The sequence below is a fragment of the Melanotaenia boesemani genome, chromosome 12, assembly GCF_017639745.1.
Source record: "Melanotaenia boesemani isolate fMelBoe1 chromosome 12, fMelBoe1.pri, whole genome shotgun sequence".
NCBI classification, from domain to species: Eukaryota; Metazoa; Chordata; class Actinopteri; order Atheriniformes; family Melanotaeniidae; genus Melanotaenia; species Melanotaenia boesemani.
In genome coordinates this window covers 31,514,775-31,535,345 of record NC_055693.1, presented here as the reverse complement: position 1 = coordinate 31,535,345, position 20,571 = coordinate 31,514,775, and the positions used below count along the sequence as shown (strand labels likewise).

The 20,571-nt window shown below is 40.1% G+C and overlaps 2 protein-coding genes across 6 annotated transcripts; one reads left to right on the top strand and one right to left on the bottom strand.

Annotated features, from left to right (window-relative positions):
* Positions 1–292: 292 nt before the first annotated feature.
* Positions 293–15,320, bottom strand: znf142 (zinc finger protein 142). 5 transcript variants are annotated; one of them, XM_042001008.1, is made up of 8 exons: positions 15,298–15,320; positions 9,618–10,106; positions 9,340–9,534; positions 7,446–8,273; positions 7,134–7,311; positions 2,476–5,248; positions 926–1,031; positions 293–792 (listed from the first exon to the last, which is right to left on the bottom strand). In XM_042001008.1, exons 2-8 carry the CDS (start codon positions 10,099–10,101, stop codon positions 305–307), a joined length of 5,052 nt encoding a protein of 1,683 aa, XP_041856942.1. In that variant the 5' UTR covers positions 10,102–10,106; positions 15,298–15,320; the 3' UTR covers positions 293–304. The 5 variants fall into 5 exon arrangements, with proteins under 5 accessions (XP_041856942.1, XP_041856937.1, XP_041856941.1 ...); XM_042001003.1 differs by lacking the exon at positions 15,298–15,320 and adding an exon at positions 12,538–12,613; XM_042001007.1 differs by lacking the exon at positions 15,298–15,320 and adding an exon at positions 10,327–10,588.
* LOC121649895 (mitochondrial chaperone BCS1) lies at positions 10,813–20,220 on the top strand. The gene is made up of 7 exons (XM_042001011.1): positions 10,813–11,488; positions 11,666–11,805; positions 11,897–12,091; positions 14,200–14,263; positions 14,339–14,511; positions 14,713–14,830; positions 17,345–20,220. The coding sequence occupies exons 1-7, from the start codon at positions 11,169–11,171 to the stop codon at positions 17,595–17,597; spliced, it is 1,263 nt and encodes a 420-aa protein (XP_041856945.1). The 5' UTR covers positions 10,813–11,168; the 3' UTR covers positions 17,598–20,220.
* Positions 20,221–20,571: the final 351 nt, after the last annotated feature.

The window sequence follows — 20,571 nt, the reverse complement described above, 5'->3', positions numbered from 1 at the left end:
TCATCTATAAACACACCAGGCTTTTGCATCATATTGGTTAATCTGCAAATGTTTGCTTGAATGAGATGTTTCTATTCAAATTCTATAGTTTTACCTTATATATAATGTTAATGAATGGTGTTTGAGTGTATCTACAAGCCTTCCTAAAGTTTATGAATGGTTAAACCCTAAGTAAAATACAGAAATCCACAACAACTGGCTCGCTTACTGTTTTTTTCACACATATTTTCCACACATACTCACACATATTTACCTTTCTTCTAATAAAACTGAAGGCAAAGAATAAAAACAGATTTGTGAATCCCTACTGCATCTTGTCAGATTTTTTTGTCGATGCTGCAACTTTTTCTGATCCATCCTCCACCTCATCCAGAGTCCCCTGCAAGGCCACTTTTAGAGTGAGACCACCGGCTTCAGAGTCTCTCTGGACCCCCTGTTCCACTGACACCTCTGGATGGTGCCTCTGCAGATGTTTGACCACCTGAAATTTCTGCTTGGCTCTGTAGGAGCAGTGGCGGCAGCAGAAAGGCTGTTGCTTGGTGTGGGACAGGAAGTGATGTCGGAGCCCTGCCGGCCACCGGAAAGCCTTGCGGCATAATCCGCACACGTAAGGACGGTCGTCGCTGTGCTGCCGCTGGTGGGTCTTCAGTATAAAGCTGGTCTTGAAAGCTTTGCCGCATTTCTCGCAGACATACGGGCGCACGTCGCTGTGCTGCGTGTCCCGGTGTGCACGTAGGGCGTCGGCTCTGTTAGTGCGGTAGTCGCAGTCATCACAGGCGTATGGCTTCTCTCCTGCAGACAACAAACCTTTTTCATACTGAATCTGATAAACTCTACAGCTACAAACCTATATTTGATCAAATCACTGATCAAATACTTCAATAATCTTAAGAGCATGATCAGGTATTATAATGATCAACCCAACCTGTGTGTTTGGTCATGTGGTACTTCAGCTGCGTCGCCCACTTGCATTTGTAGCCACATTCTGGACAAAGGTACTTCTTCTCATCCTGGTGGACTCTCATATGAAGCTTTGAAAAAGAAAAGGCTTCAGAAATCATTTACAGTTTTTTACACTCGTTTCTTTCTACTTTGCTTCCAAACACCAAAACTTTGTTGTAATTTTCTAAACTGGTCTTGAGCAATAGTTTTCCAACTTTCTAAAGGTCTTTTAAGTTTTTGTTTGAATATTGGCTGTTTTCTTGTTTGTTAAGCCACTTTATACTGACCTATCAATCATTAAGTAAAAAAAGATAGAAAAAAATGAAATATTTTGGCACTTTCTGACTATCTGCCTGTTGCAACAGCACATCATTTGCTCCTGTTTCTTTTATTATGAGTAAAAAAAATACAAAAAAGATAAGTTTGAATAGAGCAAAATAGTATTTTCACCAAGTTGACTCCTAAGTTATTGGTGCAAAACTTATGAATCTGAAAAAACTTAGCATGATGTGCAGTGTGTCCTTAAAAAACATTAGATGAAACAGGGCAAGTGGGGGGGGGGGGGAAGAAGTGTCAGACCTGGAAAAAAAAACAGCAGATGAACAGTACCTGAAAGTTCTGTTACTTCAGAAAGTAACAAATCCAGCAATTTAGTTTTGTAGATTTTATATATTTTGACATAAGTGATTGCATGAAATCAGCATGTGATCATCTATCAATCGCTGGACCCTGAATCGAATCAATGGCAGAATGTTTTCATATCTGCAAATATTGAATCACTACTCATTAAACTGAGTAGTAAGCATGCAATATGATCCAAAACATTCCAATAAATCCACTGAGAAACATCACAAAAATAATGAAGGATTCTGGCCCAATCAAAGCCTGAATGTCTCAGTATTGAAATACTTTGGGAAAACAAACTATTTTATTTGAACAGGTGGTTGGCTGCATCGCTGTCATCTAGAGATGAGATCTGGAAAAAGATTAATAGATTCATACGTTTTGATTCACAATAAAGAACTAAACAGATATCAGAGCTTAAAGGTACAGTGTGTAACAATTACTGATATCTAGTGGTAAAGATGGACATAGAAATTACTTCAAATGCTGAATAGGTGGTGGCTGTTACTGGCCAAAATTCTTCTAGAAGTTAACATGTTTTTAATCTGTGAGTGATCCAGTGGCCTGAAGTGCAACAATGAAAGCACAACAGGGAGCTACTTTTGGTGCCTTTTAAGGCGCTACTTACCCTAAATGGTGCTCTAGTACCTATCAAACAAACCTGGTACTCACAGGGTTCTCTCGACAACACACAGTTGTTTCATCATTCAGAGACACCATAATAAATGGCTCATTTTAAGCAAATAAAAGCACAACCATTATTTTAGTAAAGTTATTAGATAACAATTGAAACACAGTTTTTTAATTATATATCAAAATTTTCTGTCATTGACCTTTGATTTTGTTACACACTGCACCTTTTGAGGTTGTTTTTCCAAATAACAATCATCCTGTAATCTCTGAGGTTACCTTCAGCCTGGAGGGATCCGTGCAGGTGTAACTGCACTGCTCACAGCTGTAAGGTTTCTCCCCGGTGTGAGTGCGAACGTGCCATGTGATCTTCTGCTTGTTCCTGGTTGAATACTCGCAGTCGGTGCATTTGTACAAGCGCTTGCTTCCATGAGAACGGAGATGCTGCTCAAACACCAGCTGATGTCGACAAGTGAATGGACATGTGCTGCATTTGAGTGGTTTGCCTTCTGGGGATCCCTCCTCATGTTCGCTCAGCAGATGTTGAGCTAACAGCTGTCTTGTTTTGGTAGCAAAGTGGCACAGCGGACACTGATGGGCCAGGTGGGCTCTCTGATGAATCTCAAGACATTCCTTGGTCTCAAAAGATTCCTGGCAGGTTGTGCATTTTACCTGAGGGTGCCTGCTCTGCTGGTGGGCCTTCAGCATGACATCGCTGCTACACGTGAAGTCACACTTCTTGCATGAAAAACAGACCTGAAGCTGGTGCACCCGTTTGCAGTGGTTTCTTAAAGCAATCTCTGAGCTAAACTTGGCGTTGCAATGTGTGCAAATGTGCTGCAACTTCCCTGTGTGACACCTGCGCTCGTGCCGCCTGACATCGTCAAGCGCATAGCCGCTGAAGTCACACAGAGAGCAGAAGTGTTTGGGCCGCTTGTCGTGGATTCGCATCTTATGCTGACGCAGTTTGGTCATAGCCCCAAAGGTCTTGTAGCACTCATCGCAGCTGTGACGGCCAATCCCTGTGTGCAGAGACTCGTGCTCCTCTAAGCGATAGCGCCTCGTGGTACCGAAGGGACAATAGCAACAGCGGTATGGCCGAGCACCTTTGTGTTTCAGTGCAATGTGTTGATCCATGCATCGTTCTTGTTTACAGCTAAAAGCGCAGAGCTGGCAATGCAAACGTTTGGGTTTTCCAACGCGGTACTTGTCTTTCTTATGAACATAAAGGACGTGACGAGTCAAAGAAAGTTTCGATTTGGCAACAAACAGACAGAAGCTGCACTGAACTTCACCAGGCTTCATGCAGCCCTTCGTTTCATGGCTCTCTAAAGCTCTTTTCTGATTGCACTTGAATGCACAATTTAGACAACTAAAGATTTTCTTAGAAATGTCCACAGGGGCTTCATCAGTAGCATCTACAAGGCAGTCTCCCCCTTCCTTGTCCATTTCTGACATGATTTGAATGTCTTTTCTACTAGAGACTTCTCTGCAGGTTGAGAGGTGTCGTTTAACTGTTTGTAACATGCTTGATGAAAAACTGCACAGCTTGCATTTGAATTTCCCGTCTTTTTTTGTGTAAAGTGTCTTTTGTTGTATCGAGTTGTCACCTGATGTTTTTTTCACACGCTTGACGTTGCAAAACTGATTCGTGTGAGTGTCACTTTTCTGATGTTCTAAGGCAGTGGATGTAGGGGTGTGAGATGTGCATACTTCAGAAATTGTATCTTGTGAGGATAAAGGTTCCATCGGGTCTGAGCTTATTCCTTCATCCACTTGCTTAGCTTCGTTCTGCCTTGTAGTAGAGTTCTCCACTGTAGGTAGACATGTATTTGAAATGCCTACAAATGCCTCTGTTTGGCGTGGTAGAGCTGGGCACTTCTTTCTAAGGTGTCCATCGAGGCCACGCTTCTGTTTGAACTGCACACCACAGGCCTGGCACTCGTATCCCTTTACCCTGCTGTGGCACAAAGCTCGACGATGGTGCTTCAACGCTGTCTCCTTAGAGGTCACATATGAGCATTTGTCACAGCAATAAACATCTTCAGTTGGCACCACAAGCATCTGCACCCGTCCCTCTAAAACCATGGCTTCTGCTTGGTCCTTGTCGTGTTTCTTCATGGCTTTCAGACGGATCTCAGATTGTAACGGCTGGATTTGTTCAGGCAGAAAAGCAGAACTGTTTGATTCAGCATTATTTTCCTCCTCAGATGTCAGAGTCTGGCCCTCCAAATGACTTGTATCATTTAGAGGTGCATAGGCGTCATCTATATCGCTTTGTTCACACTCTCTATCGTTCACTGCTGCATTATCTTCCTCTGATGAGCTCGCAGGTGCAGAAGAGTCTGACTTTTCTTGTGACAAGTTTGGCCCATGATGGTCCAAAGTGGGTAAACTTGCAGAGTTTCTCTCTTCATTCGGTAAAGGTAGAGTCTGGTCATTAGCAGCCGTTACTGTGGTTAACACAAGAGTACAGTACTGCTCAGGACTACTGGTAGATGGACAATCTGAAAATACTTCATTAACAACTTTTTGGGCAGCAACATTTGATCGCTCTGTTTGCTTATCAGCATCTGCAGACGTGGACTGTTCAGACTGAGCGCGATCAACTGATGGCTTAATGTAAAAATCCTGTGTGAACTCAGAGGAGTTCCTCTCCTTCTCTTTTGCTGCATAGTTCTCCAGCCATGCTTTGTCCCCAGGAACATACCCATGGATTTTCCTCTTGTGAAGGAATAGGCTGACGCTACTGAAGGAGGAATAAGCACAGAGGGCGCAGTGAAACTCCTTCAGCTTAGTATGTTTGCAGTTCTCATGATTTTGAAGTGCTTGTCTGTAGCTTGTAGTGTACGTGCAGTATTTGCACTTATATGAAGCAGGCTGTTTCTCTTCCCCAGAATGTTTGGCCAACATGTGATTGCGAAGCTCATACTTGCGTTTGCAGGCGTAAGCGCAGATTTCACACATAAGTGATTTGGCTTGATGTCGTAATTTGTGGCTGTTTAGCTGGTCCATGCGGTGACAACGATATGGGCACTGATCACAGGAATACCTAGGAAGGAAGATGAAAAACTTAGTCATAATGATATTTATAGAACAATACATATGAAATCCTAAGGCAGAGAACATGCTTGCTTTTCAAGAACTGTTCAAATACTTGCTTGTGTACTATGCTTGTTGCAAGGATTCCACTAAGTGGTGCATTACAGAAGTCAGACCAGACAAAGTTGCTGCATTTGTACGGTATAAAGAAAATGTTAAATATGGTGACAATAGAAAAGGTTAGTATTTGGTTAGTTTTGAGTGATTGTTAGCAAACAAACTGACAGCAATTGTATCATGGATGGTATATAAGGCCCCTAAACAAAGCATGCCATGTCTTGTCTTTAAAACTTCCCATCATTTTTACAGCTAGTTTCTACCCTATGACCTGAAATCCGGTGAAACTGGTCCCTACACTCCTACTGGTTGCTCACAGATTGTAGCTTATAAATGTATAGCATTGATTTCTGAGAATGTGCACAAATAACACTTTGAACTGCAAAATACTCAAGACAGTCATGATAACCACAAACACACATAATTACAGCTGTGTTTCACTTTATGGTTCCACATCATACGCTAGCAACTGGATACCAAAACACTGACCATTTTGAACATCCAACATGGTGATTCATCAAAGAAACACTAGAGGACATTATTGGAGAAAGACAGACAAAAGAGAAAGGGACAGAGCAGGAGATAAGACAAGAGTCAACATCAGACTGACTTTTACTGGCTGAGAGAGCTCAGAAAAGAGACAGGGTGCCAGACAGATGGGGAATTGGCCGTCGTTATGTGGTGCCTTACTGAGAAAATCTGTTCAGTAGTGGAGCTTTAAAGCAGTCTGGATCTATAGGTCTCTACGCTTTATGAAGCTCTTTAAAGTTTAGTTTTTGACACTAGCTACTTTTTCACTCATTTTCAGTTCAGTCCTTGTACCTGACATTTTCAGAGTGTTTTTTATTGTTGTATGTCACATAACCCAAGAACTGGACTGAAAATCTGAGCCAAGAGGTCTGATGGAGGGATGAATCCACTTCAGAGCCCAGACTTCAACATTACTGAAGTAGTGTGAGATTATCTGGATAGAGATCAGAACAAAAAGCAGAAACATCTAACGAAGAGCTGTGGAAAGTCTTTCAAGAAGTCTGGAGAACTATTCCTGGAGTGTAGTTAAAGAAATCAATTTCAACCTTGTTAGAATGTCCAGACTCGGTTTTTGTCTTTTATACTGTATTTCTATTTATGTTTAAAGGCTTCAATAATTTCTCCATTTATTTCCTGTTTTTAACTATATATGAAGAAATGAGGGTGGCTCAAGATTTTTGCACTTGTTGCAAAAGTTTTCTAATTTAAATGTCTGATGGAGCTCAGGAATAAAATGAGATTTTGTTTATCTGTTTTGACATGAATGCAAGTGATTGCATGAAATCAGCATGTGATACCTCCTGTCAATCGCTGGATCCTGAATCGAATCAATGGCAGAATTTTTTATATCTGCAAAGACTGAATCACTAACTCATTAAATTGATATAATATTGTATTATGATCTAACTTGTGATTTACCACTGGGACAGATCATTTATATCATCATGTATTTACCTGAATAAATGCATAGCTGTTAGTCTGAGAGCCTGTAATGCTTTGGGGCTGTAAGACATGCAGCACAGCTTTCATACACAGAAAAATACATACGGTAGTTTGAATTCAAGTATATCTGAACCTTCACAGACTGAAATAGATTATGTCAATCAGGTTTAAACTCAAGGGTATACTCAGTATGAATTACATTGCATCACATTTGGCTTCTTTATCTGTGCCTTGCAGTCCCAAAACTAAATCATAGAGAAAAAAATCCAATACAAAATTATATGAGTAACATCTATTGTGTCTACCTGAGGTCCCCAGCATGCTTCCTCATATGGACATTGAGATAGTGCTTCCATTTAGTGACATATCCACATTCAGCGCACATGAAGTTCTTGTCTTCTGAGTGAGTGAGCATGTGTCTGGAGAGGTAGGATTCATCTCTGCACCTGAAGTCACACAGGCTACACTTGTGGGGCTTCTCACCTGGAGAAGAAAGTTCAGAAGTATCATGTCACCAGTAGAAGCTCTAACAACAACTCCCTAATCAGCAAATGTAAGGATTTAAGATACAGGAACACGAGGATTAAATGACAAAAGCATGATGGATTCAGCCTCACCGCTGTGCATCAGCAGGTGTCGCTTCAAACCACGTTTATGCGAGGTGACAAAGCTGCACTGTAGGCAGCGGTGGATCTTCTCGTTGGCGTGCAAATGTCCGAGATGCTGCTCAAACTCCACAGGGTTAAACGTGACAAAGGTGCAAAAGTCACAGCAAAGCTTTTCCTTCCCGGAGTGACCGTGTCGCCGGTGCTGGAGGAAGACCGTTTTATTGGAGCAGGAGAAATCACATTCTGAGCAGTGGTAGGCGAGATGTGTCCGATAATGAGCCTCCATGTCCGCCTTGCTTTGAAAGATGGCGCCACAGGCGTGATGTCGACACTCCACGGCTGTGGTTCCGTGCACTTCAGCAGCATGTTTAATAATTTCTTTACGCAGACAGCTCTGGAAAGAGCAGCTCTCTTGGAAGCAGGGCAGCGGCTTGCTGTCCGACAGGATGTTGTGCGTCTTCATGTGAGCCTTCAGCGCCCTGCTCTGGCGAAATCTCTGACCGCAGCTTGGACAAACATAGATGAGGCTTTTTAAGGCATCCTCTGCCTCGTCAGCAGCGTGCACGCTGACGAGATGACGGCAGACGGCGTTTTTCTCCACAGCAGAGTACTCACACAAGTGGCAATGGTGGACCTTCTCACCAGCCTCGCGAAGTCGATGTATACGCAGTTTGCTCTTGCTGGTGAAGAAACGCTTGCAGGTGGGACACTGGAGATTGGGGTCAGGGAAATGTAAACGAAGGTGTTCCTGCAGGTGGGAGCGCATCTTGAAGCAGCGGCGACATTTGGGGCAGGTGTGGGTGCGATAAATATACTCTGATCCCTCTGCAAGGTACTCTGATGGACAACAATGTACAGTTAGGCCCAGAAATATTTGCATAGAAACACAATGTTCATGATTTGAGCTCTGCATGCCAACACGTTGCATTTGAAATCAAACAACTGAGATGTAATTGAAGTGCAGACTTCAAGTTTTAATTCAAGGGGTTGAAGAAAAATATCCTATGAAACGTTTAGGAATTGCAACCATTTTTATACAAAGTCACATAATTTCAGGTGACTTTGAGCTTTTGAGCCCAGAATACACTGTTTTGTTTTTTTTTTTGGCAAAATGTAATATGGCCTGATTACTGGTTTGCACCGTGTGGTGAATCCTCTGTATTTGCTCTCATGAAGTCTTCTCTTTGTGGTAGGCTCAGATACAGATACACCTACTTCCTGTGGAGCGTTATTCACTTAGGTGGATGTTGTGAAGGGGCATTTCTTTATTGTGGAAATGATACTGCAATCATTCAACAATGTTGTCTACCATGCATGTCCAGCCCTTTTTGAGTTCCTGAACTCACCTGTGTGTGTGTGTGTGTGTTTCTCTCTCAGAGTGTACCAAACTGTTGTTTTGGCCAACTCCTAACATTCCTGCTATCTCTCTGATGGACTTCTTTTTTTAGTCTAAGGATGGTGTGTTTTAATTCCATTAAGAGCTCCTTTGACTGCATGTTGTGGGTTCACTACAACTTTCAAATGCAAACACCTGGAACTAACTTCTAAACTTTTACCAGCTTGACTGGTGATGGCTTAACAAGGGACAAGCCTACGGAGCTCATGAAATTAGAGAATCTGTTAAATTACCTTTGGTCCCCTGAAAACAATCAGTTACATATCAAATAACTCTAATTTCTAAACCTTTCATCCAATTTGAATACAAATACCACAAATTAAATCTAAAAGAACTTTAAGCTCATATTGATTAGGGAACTGTATCTTTAAGGAGTTTTAGTAAACAGATAAAATAACAAACCTGTGTCAGTGTCCAAATATGTGCTGACTTAACTGTATTTGTGTATTTTTTGTTTTTCTTAACTGTGAAAAAAGCAGGTCACGTCAGAAGATGGTGCGCATATACCTTTGGATGGCAGTGGTGCAGCATCCACTGCTGAAGAGTTGTTGTTTCCATCCCCTTCCCTCTCATGCTCTTCCTCAGGCTCATCTTGTAATGAAGTTGAATCAAAAGCTGGGATGAATTTCAGGTTTCTTTTTTTCCTCTGGGAAACCTGATTAACTTTGCCTCCTTTAGTACATGCTGCTTCGGATGTCTTTTCTGTGAACAGATGTAAATTGAACAGTAAAATCATGCTGTGACACATTTAGTTTTCCACTCGTGTCTCAGAGATTCTGCCTTACCTTGACAGCTGCTTGTCAGGTGGTTGTGCTCCAACAAGTGACCTTTCAACTCTTTTGCATTTTCAGAAACAAACTCGCAATGAAAGCAGCCAAATGGCAAATGACTCTTCCGATGGCTTTCCATCTCACCCTGTGTAAGAAAGCACTTTCTACAGGACCGGTAGGAGCAGGGGATGAGATTCAGACCATGTGTGGTCACCAAATGGGCTTGATACTCCAGACGGTCTGTGCTGCTGAACTGGCAGCCTTGCTCAGAGCAGGTAAATGAACCTTGGAGGCTGTAATCCCCATGGTTGGTTCTAAAATGATGCTTCAACAAAGCTGTTTTAGAAAATCCCTCATTGCACTGGGAACACTTGTAACTGGCCTGCTGCCCTTTCCTGGGTGGAGTGGTATGGTGTTTTGAACAGGAGTGAGAGACAAAAGTACAACTGTCTGGGAAACTCTGTCCACATTTGTCACATGGAATTTCCTCTGTCTCCATCGTGTCTGAAAAACAGCGAACAAGGACAAGGAATTAAAGAAAGTTAAAGCTTTAAGGTTTTAGCTGTTAGTGGCTTGTTTTATATCAGTTTAAATTACATTTTAAAACTTGTTTGTAAATGTTATTCTAATAATAATTAGTAATAAATATTCGCACAACTATAGCAATTAAATTAGAATAAAAACACATTTCTTAACTGGAGAGATATTTTGGAATTGGACCTACCGCCCGGGTTTTTACTATACCTTGATCTGCTAAACAAAACATCGAAAGGTCTTCGTTTCGCCGTTCGTCTGCCTCTAATTTATAAAAAACATATTTACTACTTGAAACTCACGTATAACTCTCATTTAATACCAAGTGGTAGTCACCGATATTCTACACAGTGTTAATTATATTTAATTTATGTATGAGTAAAAATAAGCGGATGCTAACAACTGTGCCGTTAAAGCTAACTAAGCTAGCCTCTTGTGATTTTTGCCTGATTTATAATTATTTTCACTGATGACGTGCAATTTTTTTTAAAATGCAAACGATCAATTATTCAATACTCATTTCAAATACTTTCTATCATGGCTTGCAAGGGGGAAAACGAGACATAATGTTTACATTACACACTGCCAAAACAGCGGAACGAATAATCACGAGGACTCGCTCGTAGTCGGAATGATATTCATCAAACACAGGAAGTGTAGTAGAGGTCGCTGTTGGCATCACTTGTGCATTACATCCACGCACACATTGAGATTTTTGTTGGCAGTAAGGCATGGGGCTTCATGTTTTTATTCAGGATTGTGCGAACGTCTCTCCGATAACCGTGTACGATGAAGACTGAGAAGATAGTTCAGCGGACTATTTATGGTTTAACATTAGCGACTGTATTATTGCAAGTTTGTATCATTTAAAGACATGATTAGCAGCTTGCCAGCAAGTCTTAAGCCAATAAAACGGAACATAATGTATTTACAAACAGACTGAATAATAGCACGAATCTGTAAATGAGTCGTTGCCTCAAAGCGTGACAGCAACCACACAACTTCTGACTTCAGAAGAGGAGATCAGAAGTCATGCCTCTGTCTGACTTCCTGGACGGCCTGAAGGACAACCCCTACTTCGGTGCTGGTTTTGGTTTGGTTGGGGTCGGGACAGCGCTAGCAGTAGCCAGAAAAGGTGCTCAGGTGGGAATGATCTTCTTCCGTAGGCACTATATGATCACTCTAGAGGTCCCCAGCAGGGATAAAAGCTACCACTGGTTGCTGAGCTGGATCACCAAGCACGCCAGACACACTCAGCACCTCAGCGTGGAGACCTCCTACCTGGCACATGAGAGTGGACGGATTCACACGCAGTTTGACTTCCACCCGAGCCCTGGGAACCACATCATCTGGTCAGAAGAATTCTCTAATTATTTAACTTCAAGTGTGGCAGTGATGTACTTATGTATACAATGTTAGTTTTTAAGAGTCAGACTGTACTGCACATGTTTTAATAAGTTTTCATTCAATATTAATTGTTTATTAATTTGATTGGCCATTTTTTCGTTGTCATCCATTGTGTTCTGCAGGTATGGTAGGAAGTGGATTAGGGTGGAGCGGACCAGAGAAAAGCAGATGGTGGATCTCCACACTGGAACGCCGTGGGAGTCTGTCACTTTCACTGCTTTAGGCAGAGACAGGCAAATCTTCTTTAATATACTACAAGAAGGTACAGGACTAGTAAAATCTAAACTTTTTTTATATGTTGTCTGCATTGTGCTCGGCTGGCCTTTCAGTGCTGGTGTCAATATATTTTGCAGCAAGGGAACTGGCCCTGAAGCAAGAGGAAGGAAGGACGGTGATGTACACAGCCATGGGGGCGGAGTGGAGGCCCTTTGGGTTTCCACGGCGCCGAAGACCTCTTAGCTCTGTGGTACTGGATACCGGCGTTTCTGAAAGGATCGTGGATGATGTGAAGGAATTCATTGGAAACCCCAAATGGTACACAGATAGAGGTAAAACACCTCAGGGCTCCTCTTCGGCTTATCATTATCATTCAGAACTTAAAATAATTAAGATTTGGTCTCATCTCACACACACACACACATATATATATATATGTGTGTGATTTTTTTGTAACACGTCCATTTTTGCATTTCAGGAATGTAACAGATTCCAAAAACAGTTGGAACAGTAAAACTTTTATCATTTATCAGCGTTGCCATGAGTGTTAAATTGTTTCAGGATTTAAATGACCAATTTAACACATATTTTCCACATTTTCTAATGAGGACTGGTCAAGACTGCAGGCTGGTCAGTCCAAGTACCCATAATACCCTCCTCCTGGAGCAAATGTGGTCTCGCAGAAAGCATTTGTTACTCTAAAATCCCACTTTTCTGCATCAATGCTGCCATCACAGAAGTGTAACTGAGCTTAATGATGTCAATGAAAGTCTCCTACCATCCCAGAGTCTTGTCTCGTTGCTGCTAACACCCTCCATGGTCCTGTTCCTCCTTGGCACAAAGCACACAGTGTTAGTTTCCTCCAAATAGCTTGTCAGTCCTTATTGAGCTGACTAAACTTCACATTTCCACTGTATGATGGTCCATCCCAGATGCCTCCAAGCCCAGAGAAGTTGACAGCGACTATGAGCAGTTAACATAAAGCTTCCTTTAATGTACAGTAAAGTTTAAAGGAGCATTCTCTAATGTGCCTACAGTACGTAGTAGTACTTAAAAAAAGGTTTCCCACAATAATTCCTTGTCCATGTGGTTTTTATATGCTACTGATTATTAACAGTCCTTGATGCGGTGCTGTTAAAAAGGATCAAAGATCACATGTATTCAGTTTAGGCTTTTTTTCCCACCCTTTCAATAACTTATGCTTTGAATCCTTCAGACTTGTCTTTACTGAAGAGGGAGAAACCTGCAACTTACTTTCCATTTTTCTTTGAGGAATGTTGTTTTCAGGTGGTTTAGAGTTGTTTTTAAACATATTTGTTACCATACTGGAGATCCTCCTGTCATATTTCCTTCTCCAAGACTTTTTTTTGTACTAAATCATGATTATAATCATGTGCTTACCCCACCTGTTTGATGTAACCCCACATCACCTCCATTCCAACTATTTTTGCTGGTTGAAAATGGAAAAATGGATGTATGTTAATAATAAATTGAGTACTTGATGAGACAAAAGACAAAACATAACCCATGTTTGTGTTGCTCTTTATGTAATGACATAAAGGAAGAAGTAAATGCAAGGATCAGTTGTTTTTTTTTTGCCCTTTCCACACCATCTAAACCTTTCCTGAGACGGGGTTAAATTATTTGGTAACACAAGTCGCGTTAGGGATCTCTTTTATGTTAAATTGCAAGTCTACTGCTTTGACTTGGATATAGTAATCTACAACATCTAGTTTTACTATCCCAGTTCTACAAAAGGTAGGACACTGTGTGAAATGTAAATAAAAAGAATGTAATGATTTCCAAATCTCAACCCCTATTTTATTCCTGGCAGCAGGTCAGTAACATGACTGAAGGCGCTTATCAGAGAAGCAGAGTCTCTCAGATGTAAAGATGGACCGAGGTTCACCTGTCTGAAACAAACGGTCTAAAAACTGTGGAACAATTTTAAGAAAAATGTTCCTGAACGTAAACTTGTAAAGACTTTTAAAATTCCACCATATAGAGTGTATAATATTAAAAGATTAAGAGAATCAGGAGGAGTCTCTGTGTGCATGGGACAAGGTTGAAGGTGTAACCTGGATGCTGGTGGTCTTGGGGTTCTCAGGCAGTACTGCATTAAAAACGGACAACTCTCTACTGGAAATCACTGCATGGACTCAGGAAGATTTCCCGAAATCGTTGTCGTTGTTTTATTTCCATTTTGAAATTATGTTTATGAGTAATCGGATTCATATATTTAAAATAATTAAATTAATAAACTAAAAACACTGAATGAAACTTGATTTTTATTCTTTATAAAATTAGGAAACTTTGATAAAATGTTGACATGGGTCTAACCTAAAATTAATCATTTATATTTTAGTGTTTTTGTTTTTTTGTTAAATTTTCAGTTTATCTTTGATGACCATCTGGTTAGTGTGACTGATTGTGTTCTCAGGTATTCCCTACAGGAGAGGATATCTACTGTATGGTCCTCCAGGATGTGGAAAGAGCAGCTTTATGTGAGTACATCAGTTTAAATGTGACATGGTTCCTGTTTTATGTAACTGCAGCTTGTGGGTGACTTTGTGTTTCAGCACTGCGCTGGCAGGTGAGCTAGGTTACAGCATCTGTCTGATGAGTCTAAGCGACCGAACGCTTTCAGATGACCGCCTGAACCACCTCCTCAGTGTGGCGCCGCAGCAAAGCATCATTCTGTTGGAGGACGTGGATGCTGCTTTTGTGAGCCGAGAACTTCTTCCCACAGAAAGTAAGCAGCAGGAAAGATGAGTGGTTGTACGCTTATTCTAAGAGTTAGAATGCATCTATAGTGTAAATCCATTTTAAATAAAGTTTTGAGGTTCAGAAAAGGCTGGATTTTGGTACTGAGGAAACCTGTAAAGTTTTCTGTGTTTCATTGTGGTTTGAGGCTGAATTTCATGACTAAATGGATTCTTTTTCTGCCTCTCAGACCCTCTGGCCTACCAGGGAATGGGAAGACTGACCTTCAGTGGACTGCTTAACTCACTTGATGGAGTGGCTTCATCAGAGGCCAGAATAGTTTTTATGACCACCAACTTCATTGATAGGTACTACTGGAGGAAAATTACAAGTGCAATATCTAAAGGAGACACATTGTGCTCTCTTTTTTTTTTACATACTAACACAATTTCATGAGGTCTTAATGAAATGCTTTTGATATGTTTTAACCAAAATACCACAAAGGCACAATAACAACTCACCTATTTACCATGAATACACAGCTCTTTTGATAGCAACTGGTTTTCTTGGAGTGGGTGGAGTTATTACATTCCACTCCACCCCTTTATAACTGGGGTTGTTTCTTATTATTTGTATTCAGTTGTGACTTTTGCAGGGTCACATGCTGCAGGTGAACAATGTGGTGTACAAACAAATTAAACTGCTAATGTTGTGCAAGGAAGATGCAAAATGAGTATTTTCACAGTTTAGATGTGACATGCACTTTAAAAAAAAGTCCCTATTTCTAGTACTCAGTGAGTGTTAAAGCTGTCTCACCACAGATTCATGGACGGACCTTACAACAGACTTGTATGTAACCATCACACATTATTTTATACTCAGGTGGAAACTGCATGGAGCTGTTCTGCAGAACAAAGTCATGTCAGAGCAACATTTACTGAAAACCTTGCAAATGTGCTTTTAAAGGCTGCTGAACACAGAGCTAAATGGAAACGTAACATCATGTGTACATGACAATGCTAACAACATGATGTCAGCTAGCATTATTAGGTGTACATGACAATGCTAACAATATGATGTTAGCTAACATTATCATATGTACATGACAATGCTAACAACATGATGTCAGCTAGCATTATTAGGTGTACATGACAATGCTAACAATATGATGTTAGCTAATATCATGTGTACGTTACAATGCTAACAATATGATGTTAGCAAACATTATTAGCTGTACATGGCAATGCTAAGAACATGATGTTAGCTAACATTATCATATGTACATGACAATGCTAACAATATGATGTTAGCTAACATTATCATGTGTACATGACAATGCTAACAACATGATGTTAGCTAATATCGTGTACATGACAATGTTGACAATATGATGTTAGCTAACATTATCATGTGTACATGACAATGCTAACAACATGATGTTAGCTAATATCGTGTACATGACAATGTTGACAATATGATGTTAGCTAACATTATCATGTGTACATGACAATGCTAACAACATGATGTTAGCTAATATCATGTACATGACAATGCTAACAATATGATGTTAGCTAATATCATGTGTACGTTACAATGCTAACAATATGATGTTAGCAAACATTATTAGCTGTACATGGCAATGCTAAGAACATGATGTTAGCTAACATTATCATATGTACATGACAATGCTAACAATATGATGTTAGCTAACATTATCATGTGTACATGACAATGCTAACAACATGATGTTAGCTAATATCGTGTACATGACAATGTTGACAATATGATGTTAGCTAACATTATCATGTGTACATGACAATGCTAACAACATGATGTTAGCTAATATCGTGTACATGACAATGTTGACAATATGATGTTAGCTAACATTATCATGTGTACATGACAATGCTAACAACATGATGTTAGCTAATATCATGTACATGACAATGTTGACAACATGATGTTAGCTAACATTATTAGGTGTACATGACAATGATGTTAGCAAAGTGCTAACAACATGATGTTCGCTAATATCATGTGTACATGATGATGCTTGCAACATGATTTTAGCTAGCACTGAAGTAGAGGGTAGGGATATCCAAAGCGTGGTTGAATAATTCTCAGTGATGTTTTTGCTTAAACTGCCTGTCTGTATTCTATACACCTGTTTTAAATAAGTGGGTTCACATCTAACATGCTTTAGGAATTCCCAAATATCTTGTGATGTTACAGCAAAGCAATTTAAGATCTAGTAACCACAGCAGTTACAATCAACAACAGAAATAACACAGGTGCAACGTACCTATGAAATAATCCATGAGTGATATTATCTAAACAAAAATGATCTGGTTATATTCACAGAAGTTGAAATAGTGCATAATTCTCTTCTGCTCGCCATTGAGTCAGTTGTACACAGTCTTATAGCTGGTAAATTCTGAGATTAAAGATTTTTCCTTAGCATTCTTTATAAATTTCCAGTGAAGACAATCTTGCATAAAGTCACTGCTGTAAACTTGTGTCACTGTCACGCACTGTTAAAGACATTTAGAGTTTTTGATAATAAAATATGGCAGCTCTTTTGTCTGTTTTTAGTATGTTTTGTTGTGAACATTGACAGGCATTTTCTGCTCATGTATTCACACTAACACTGGTTTTGTTTTAGTCTCTTTCTGCTACTTAGCATTCCAAGACAAAGAGGTTAAAAAAAAGTACCATTGGTTTAAACTGAAATCAGTCAAACTACATGATCAAATAGATTTATGCAAATATCTGGTCACAAATCTTCTAAGATCAATCTGTGCTCTTTCATAGGTGACTCTGACATGGTCAGGAATATTTTAGCTACATTAACTTCCTCTCTTTCCTGTAATCTCTGCAAACAGGTTAGATCCGGCACTCATCCGACCCGGCCGTATTGATCTGAAACAGTACATCGGGCACTGCACCCACTTCCAGCTCACCCAGATGTTCCAGAGGTTCTACCCAGACGAGCCAGCCTCTGAAGGAGAGAAGTTTGCAAAGTGTGCCTTAGCCGCCCACTCTGAGATCAGTGCTGCTCAGGTGCAAGGACACTTTCTGCTACACAAAATGGATCCTGCGGGGTCTATAGACAATGTTGCCCAGATGAAAGGATGACAGGACTGGAAACGGCTCAAAGACTGGCTACTAAATAAAGACTAAATGTGAAAGAACTCAAGTGCTTTATTGTGCTGGTGAGATCAAATGCAAGATTTACTGATGTGGATAAATTGGTGTGAAGCTACATTCCAGAAACAAATGATGATGGTGTATCCCGTTCTGGAGATGATCTACTAACATGTCAGATCTAGAAGCTCAGAAGCAGTCAGTTCATTCAGAAGGAATTACTAGAGCAGTGTAAATTAGTTTGAGGTAAACATTTTGTTCATCAGATTCTGGTAATTTGCTTCATTTACATGACTTTCAAATCTGTTTAATGGAGAGACCCTACAGCAGTGAGGTCATTAAGTCAAATAAAGGCCAATATTTAGTATAAAGGAAAACTGGCTAATTTACCTAACAACCCTCTACGTAGTAACCCACTCTACGTCTGATTTTCTGTAAATGGTTGGCACTTTGGAAATTTATAGGAAGGCAAAAGAAGAGGCCTGGAATTTTCTCTTGGGAATATTATACTGTAATTGGGGACTATTATACTGTATAACAGCTCTGTCAGGGCCAAATATCAACATAAAAACATGACAGAAGAAATGTCCAATTCGTGTGAATACAAAAATAGTTTAAGAAGAGAGCCTTCATTTCATGATAACCTACTCCCACTGATTCTTTCTAATAATCACCTCCCTCATTGTTGCACTGTGAAAGAGCACCTCCCCACCATGGACCAGTCATCAGCTTTGGAGAGAGACGATGAATTAGCAATTTGGCTGAAACTATTTTCTTTCCTTTTTGACTCAGGATGTTGGAATCCTTTCTTGTTGGAGAAACTTCTCCAAGGAGATACTTTGGGACATTGTCGGAGTCCACAACATCCCAAAGTTTCTAGCTGTGACTTCTTCCAAATCCCCATCCTCTACAGAGACTTTCATGCTGCTAGAGCTGATAGAAATTGAACACTTTGTTCCCTCCTCTTCCTCCTTCCACTGGACATAATTTTCCTCCTGGAGCAATACATTGTTTTCATTACGTTCCTAAATCATTTACGTCAATCCAGTCGGAGCGTTCTGGTATATTCTGTAGAGTAGTAACAGCTGATTCAACCACTTTTTCTGTTTTGTAAAATGACGAATAAATCAACAGAAATGTAACATTTAACTGTCCGACTTTAACACTCTGATTAATATTTTGGACAGTTAAATTCAAACAATCATATCTGTTTTTACCCGGTCTATTAATGTCAAACAAAAACTGGAAGAGTTTTAAATCTGCACTTTCCAGAGGAGCTTCCAGCAGCCTCCAACTGACCTAGATCTTTAGTCATGAAAACATGAAACATGCTGATTTGATCACGTTTGCAATGATAAAACTCTAAAGGTTAATAATCATTTAAACGTTAGTAATTGTACATGCACAGGGTCAAAATCTCTTCTAGAAATCTGCAGCCAAATGTCAATATTATCAAAGGAAGACTTACTGGAAACATCAATTTTAACTTTGCTTCTTTCGATCAGCTTTTAAATAAAATTTTTGGCATCCCAACAACACACTTTTTCTGATATTTACAAATTCTGCATTTTCTCCAAAGCCACCAGGTGGTTTTCCAGAGGCTCTTCAGATCTCTGTAATAGACAACATTCTTAGCCTGCAGCCTTTTGGAAGAGACCTGGTCTCAAAATTTACAATAAGCCTACAGTTTTAAACCAAGCATCCACACCTAAGATCAGGGCAGCGTGGAAACAAGATCTGAACCAGCACCTGTCAGATGACACTTAGGATTGAAATCAGGGACTTGTTAAGTTAACACATTCTGCTCGCATCAGGTGATCCATAGGGCCCACATGTCAAAGGTCAAGCTCTCTCATATTTTCCCAGACGTGAACCCTCAGTGTTACAAATAAGTGTTGAAACTACACTGATTCATTCATTCTGGGCCTGCCCCAAGCTTCAAACACAATGGCAGGAGGTCTTTCAAACTCGGGTGGTCTCTGGGGTAACTATCGCACCTGATCTCCTTCTAGCTTTATTTGGTATTTTCTCAGAGAACCACAGTGTTTCCTCTGATGTCCGTTGTATGTTGTCTTTCGCTCGCCTCTTGGCCTGTTATTTTGCTCAGACTGAAAGGGTTCTGCCAGCCGACCTACACTCGGTGGGTATCTGATGTAGTCTTGTGTGTGCCTGGAAAAGAACCAAGGGAAGGCATTTTAAAAAGTCTAGTGACATCTTTCCAATACCCATTGATCCTACTTACGTCCATCTTTTATTTATTTATTGCTACTTTAGTTTGAGACAAGGAAAGAGGAATAAACATAAGGAAAACATAAAAAATTTGACTTCCAGCATTGTTACCAGCGCCACGCCTTGATTGTGTTGGTTTTTGCCAGGAATGTTTTGCAGATCGAGCCATAGTTCTTTTTTTCTCTCTTTTGGGATTTTGGATTGTCATTGTAAATATTTATGCTCACCATTTCTTTCTATTATATAAGACTATGGAATGTACAAAATAGCTCTTTATATTGTGTGTTCGTTTGAAAAATCAATAAAAGATTGGTGATTAAGAAATTTACTGATGATCTATGCATGTCTGGAAAGATGTTTTGTCTTTCTCCTCCTCCTCCTGTGACCTGTCCCTGTATATACAGTAAATCCTATCACCTGTCAACCTCCTGGTTAGAGAAGATTGCTCTGATTTGGATTTCAAAACCTGTTCATAATTTCCCTTGACAACATTCATGGCTCCTAAAAATAAACCTGCCTGTCTAACATCTGCACAACACCAATAATTTAGAAAAAGACATACTCCAGTTTAATCTTAACACTCTTTATCTAAATCTGATCCATCTGGCTGTGTTATGGCCCGCAGATTTTACAGCTTTCACCAGCAAACCTCAGTTAATAAAGAAAATAATAGACAATAAATGCAAACAAAGGGCTGACTAATTGAAACGGGCTAAAGTTTTGCATCAACATCTAC

Excerpts from the sequence above, each read along its gene's own strand:
- LOC121649895 (XM_042001011.1), top strand. The coding sequence starts at position 11,169 with ATGCCTCTGTCTGACTTCCTGGACGGCCTGAAGGACAACCCCTACTTC. Across the intron at positions 14,264-14,338 it reads TGTGGAAAGAGCAGCTTTAT|CACTGCGCTGGCAGGTGAGC; the intron begins GTGAGTACATCA and ends TTTGTGTTTCAG. Across the intron at positions 14,831-17,344 it reads ACCACCAACTTCATTGATAG|GTTAGATCCGGCACTCATCC; the intron begins GTACTACTGGAG and ends CTCTGCAAACAG.
- znf142 (XM_042001003.1), bottom strand. The coding sequence starts at position 12,577 with ATGGAGGGTGTTAGCAGCAACGAGACAAGACTCTGGGATG. Across the intron at positions 10,107-12,537 it reads CGAGACAAGACTCTGGGATG|ACACGATGGAGACAGAGGAA; the intron begins GTAGGAGACTTT and ends GCTGTTTTTCAG. Across the intron at positions 7,312-7,445 it reads ACACCTGCTGATGCACAGCG|GTGAGAAGCCCCACAAGTGT; the intron begins GTGAGGCTGAAT and ends TTTCTTCTCCAG.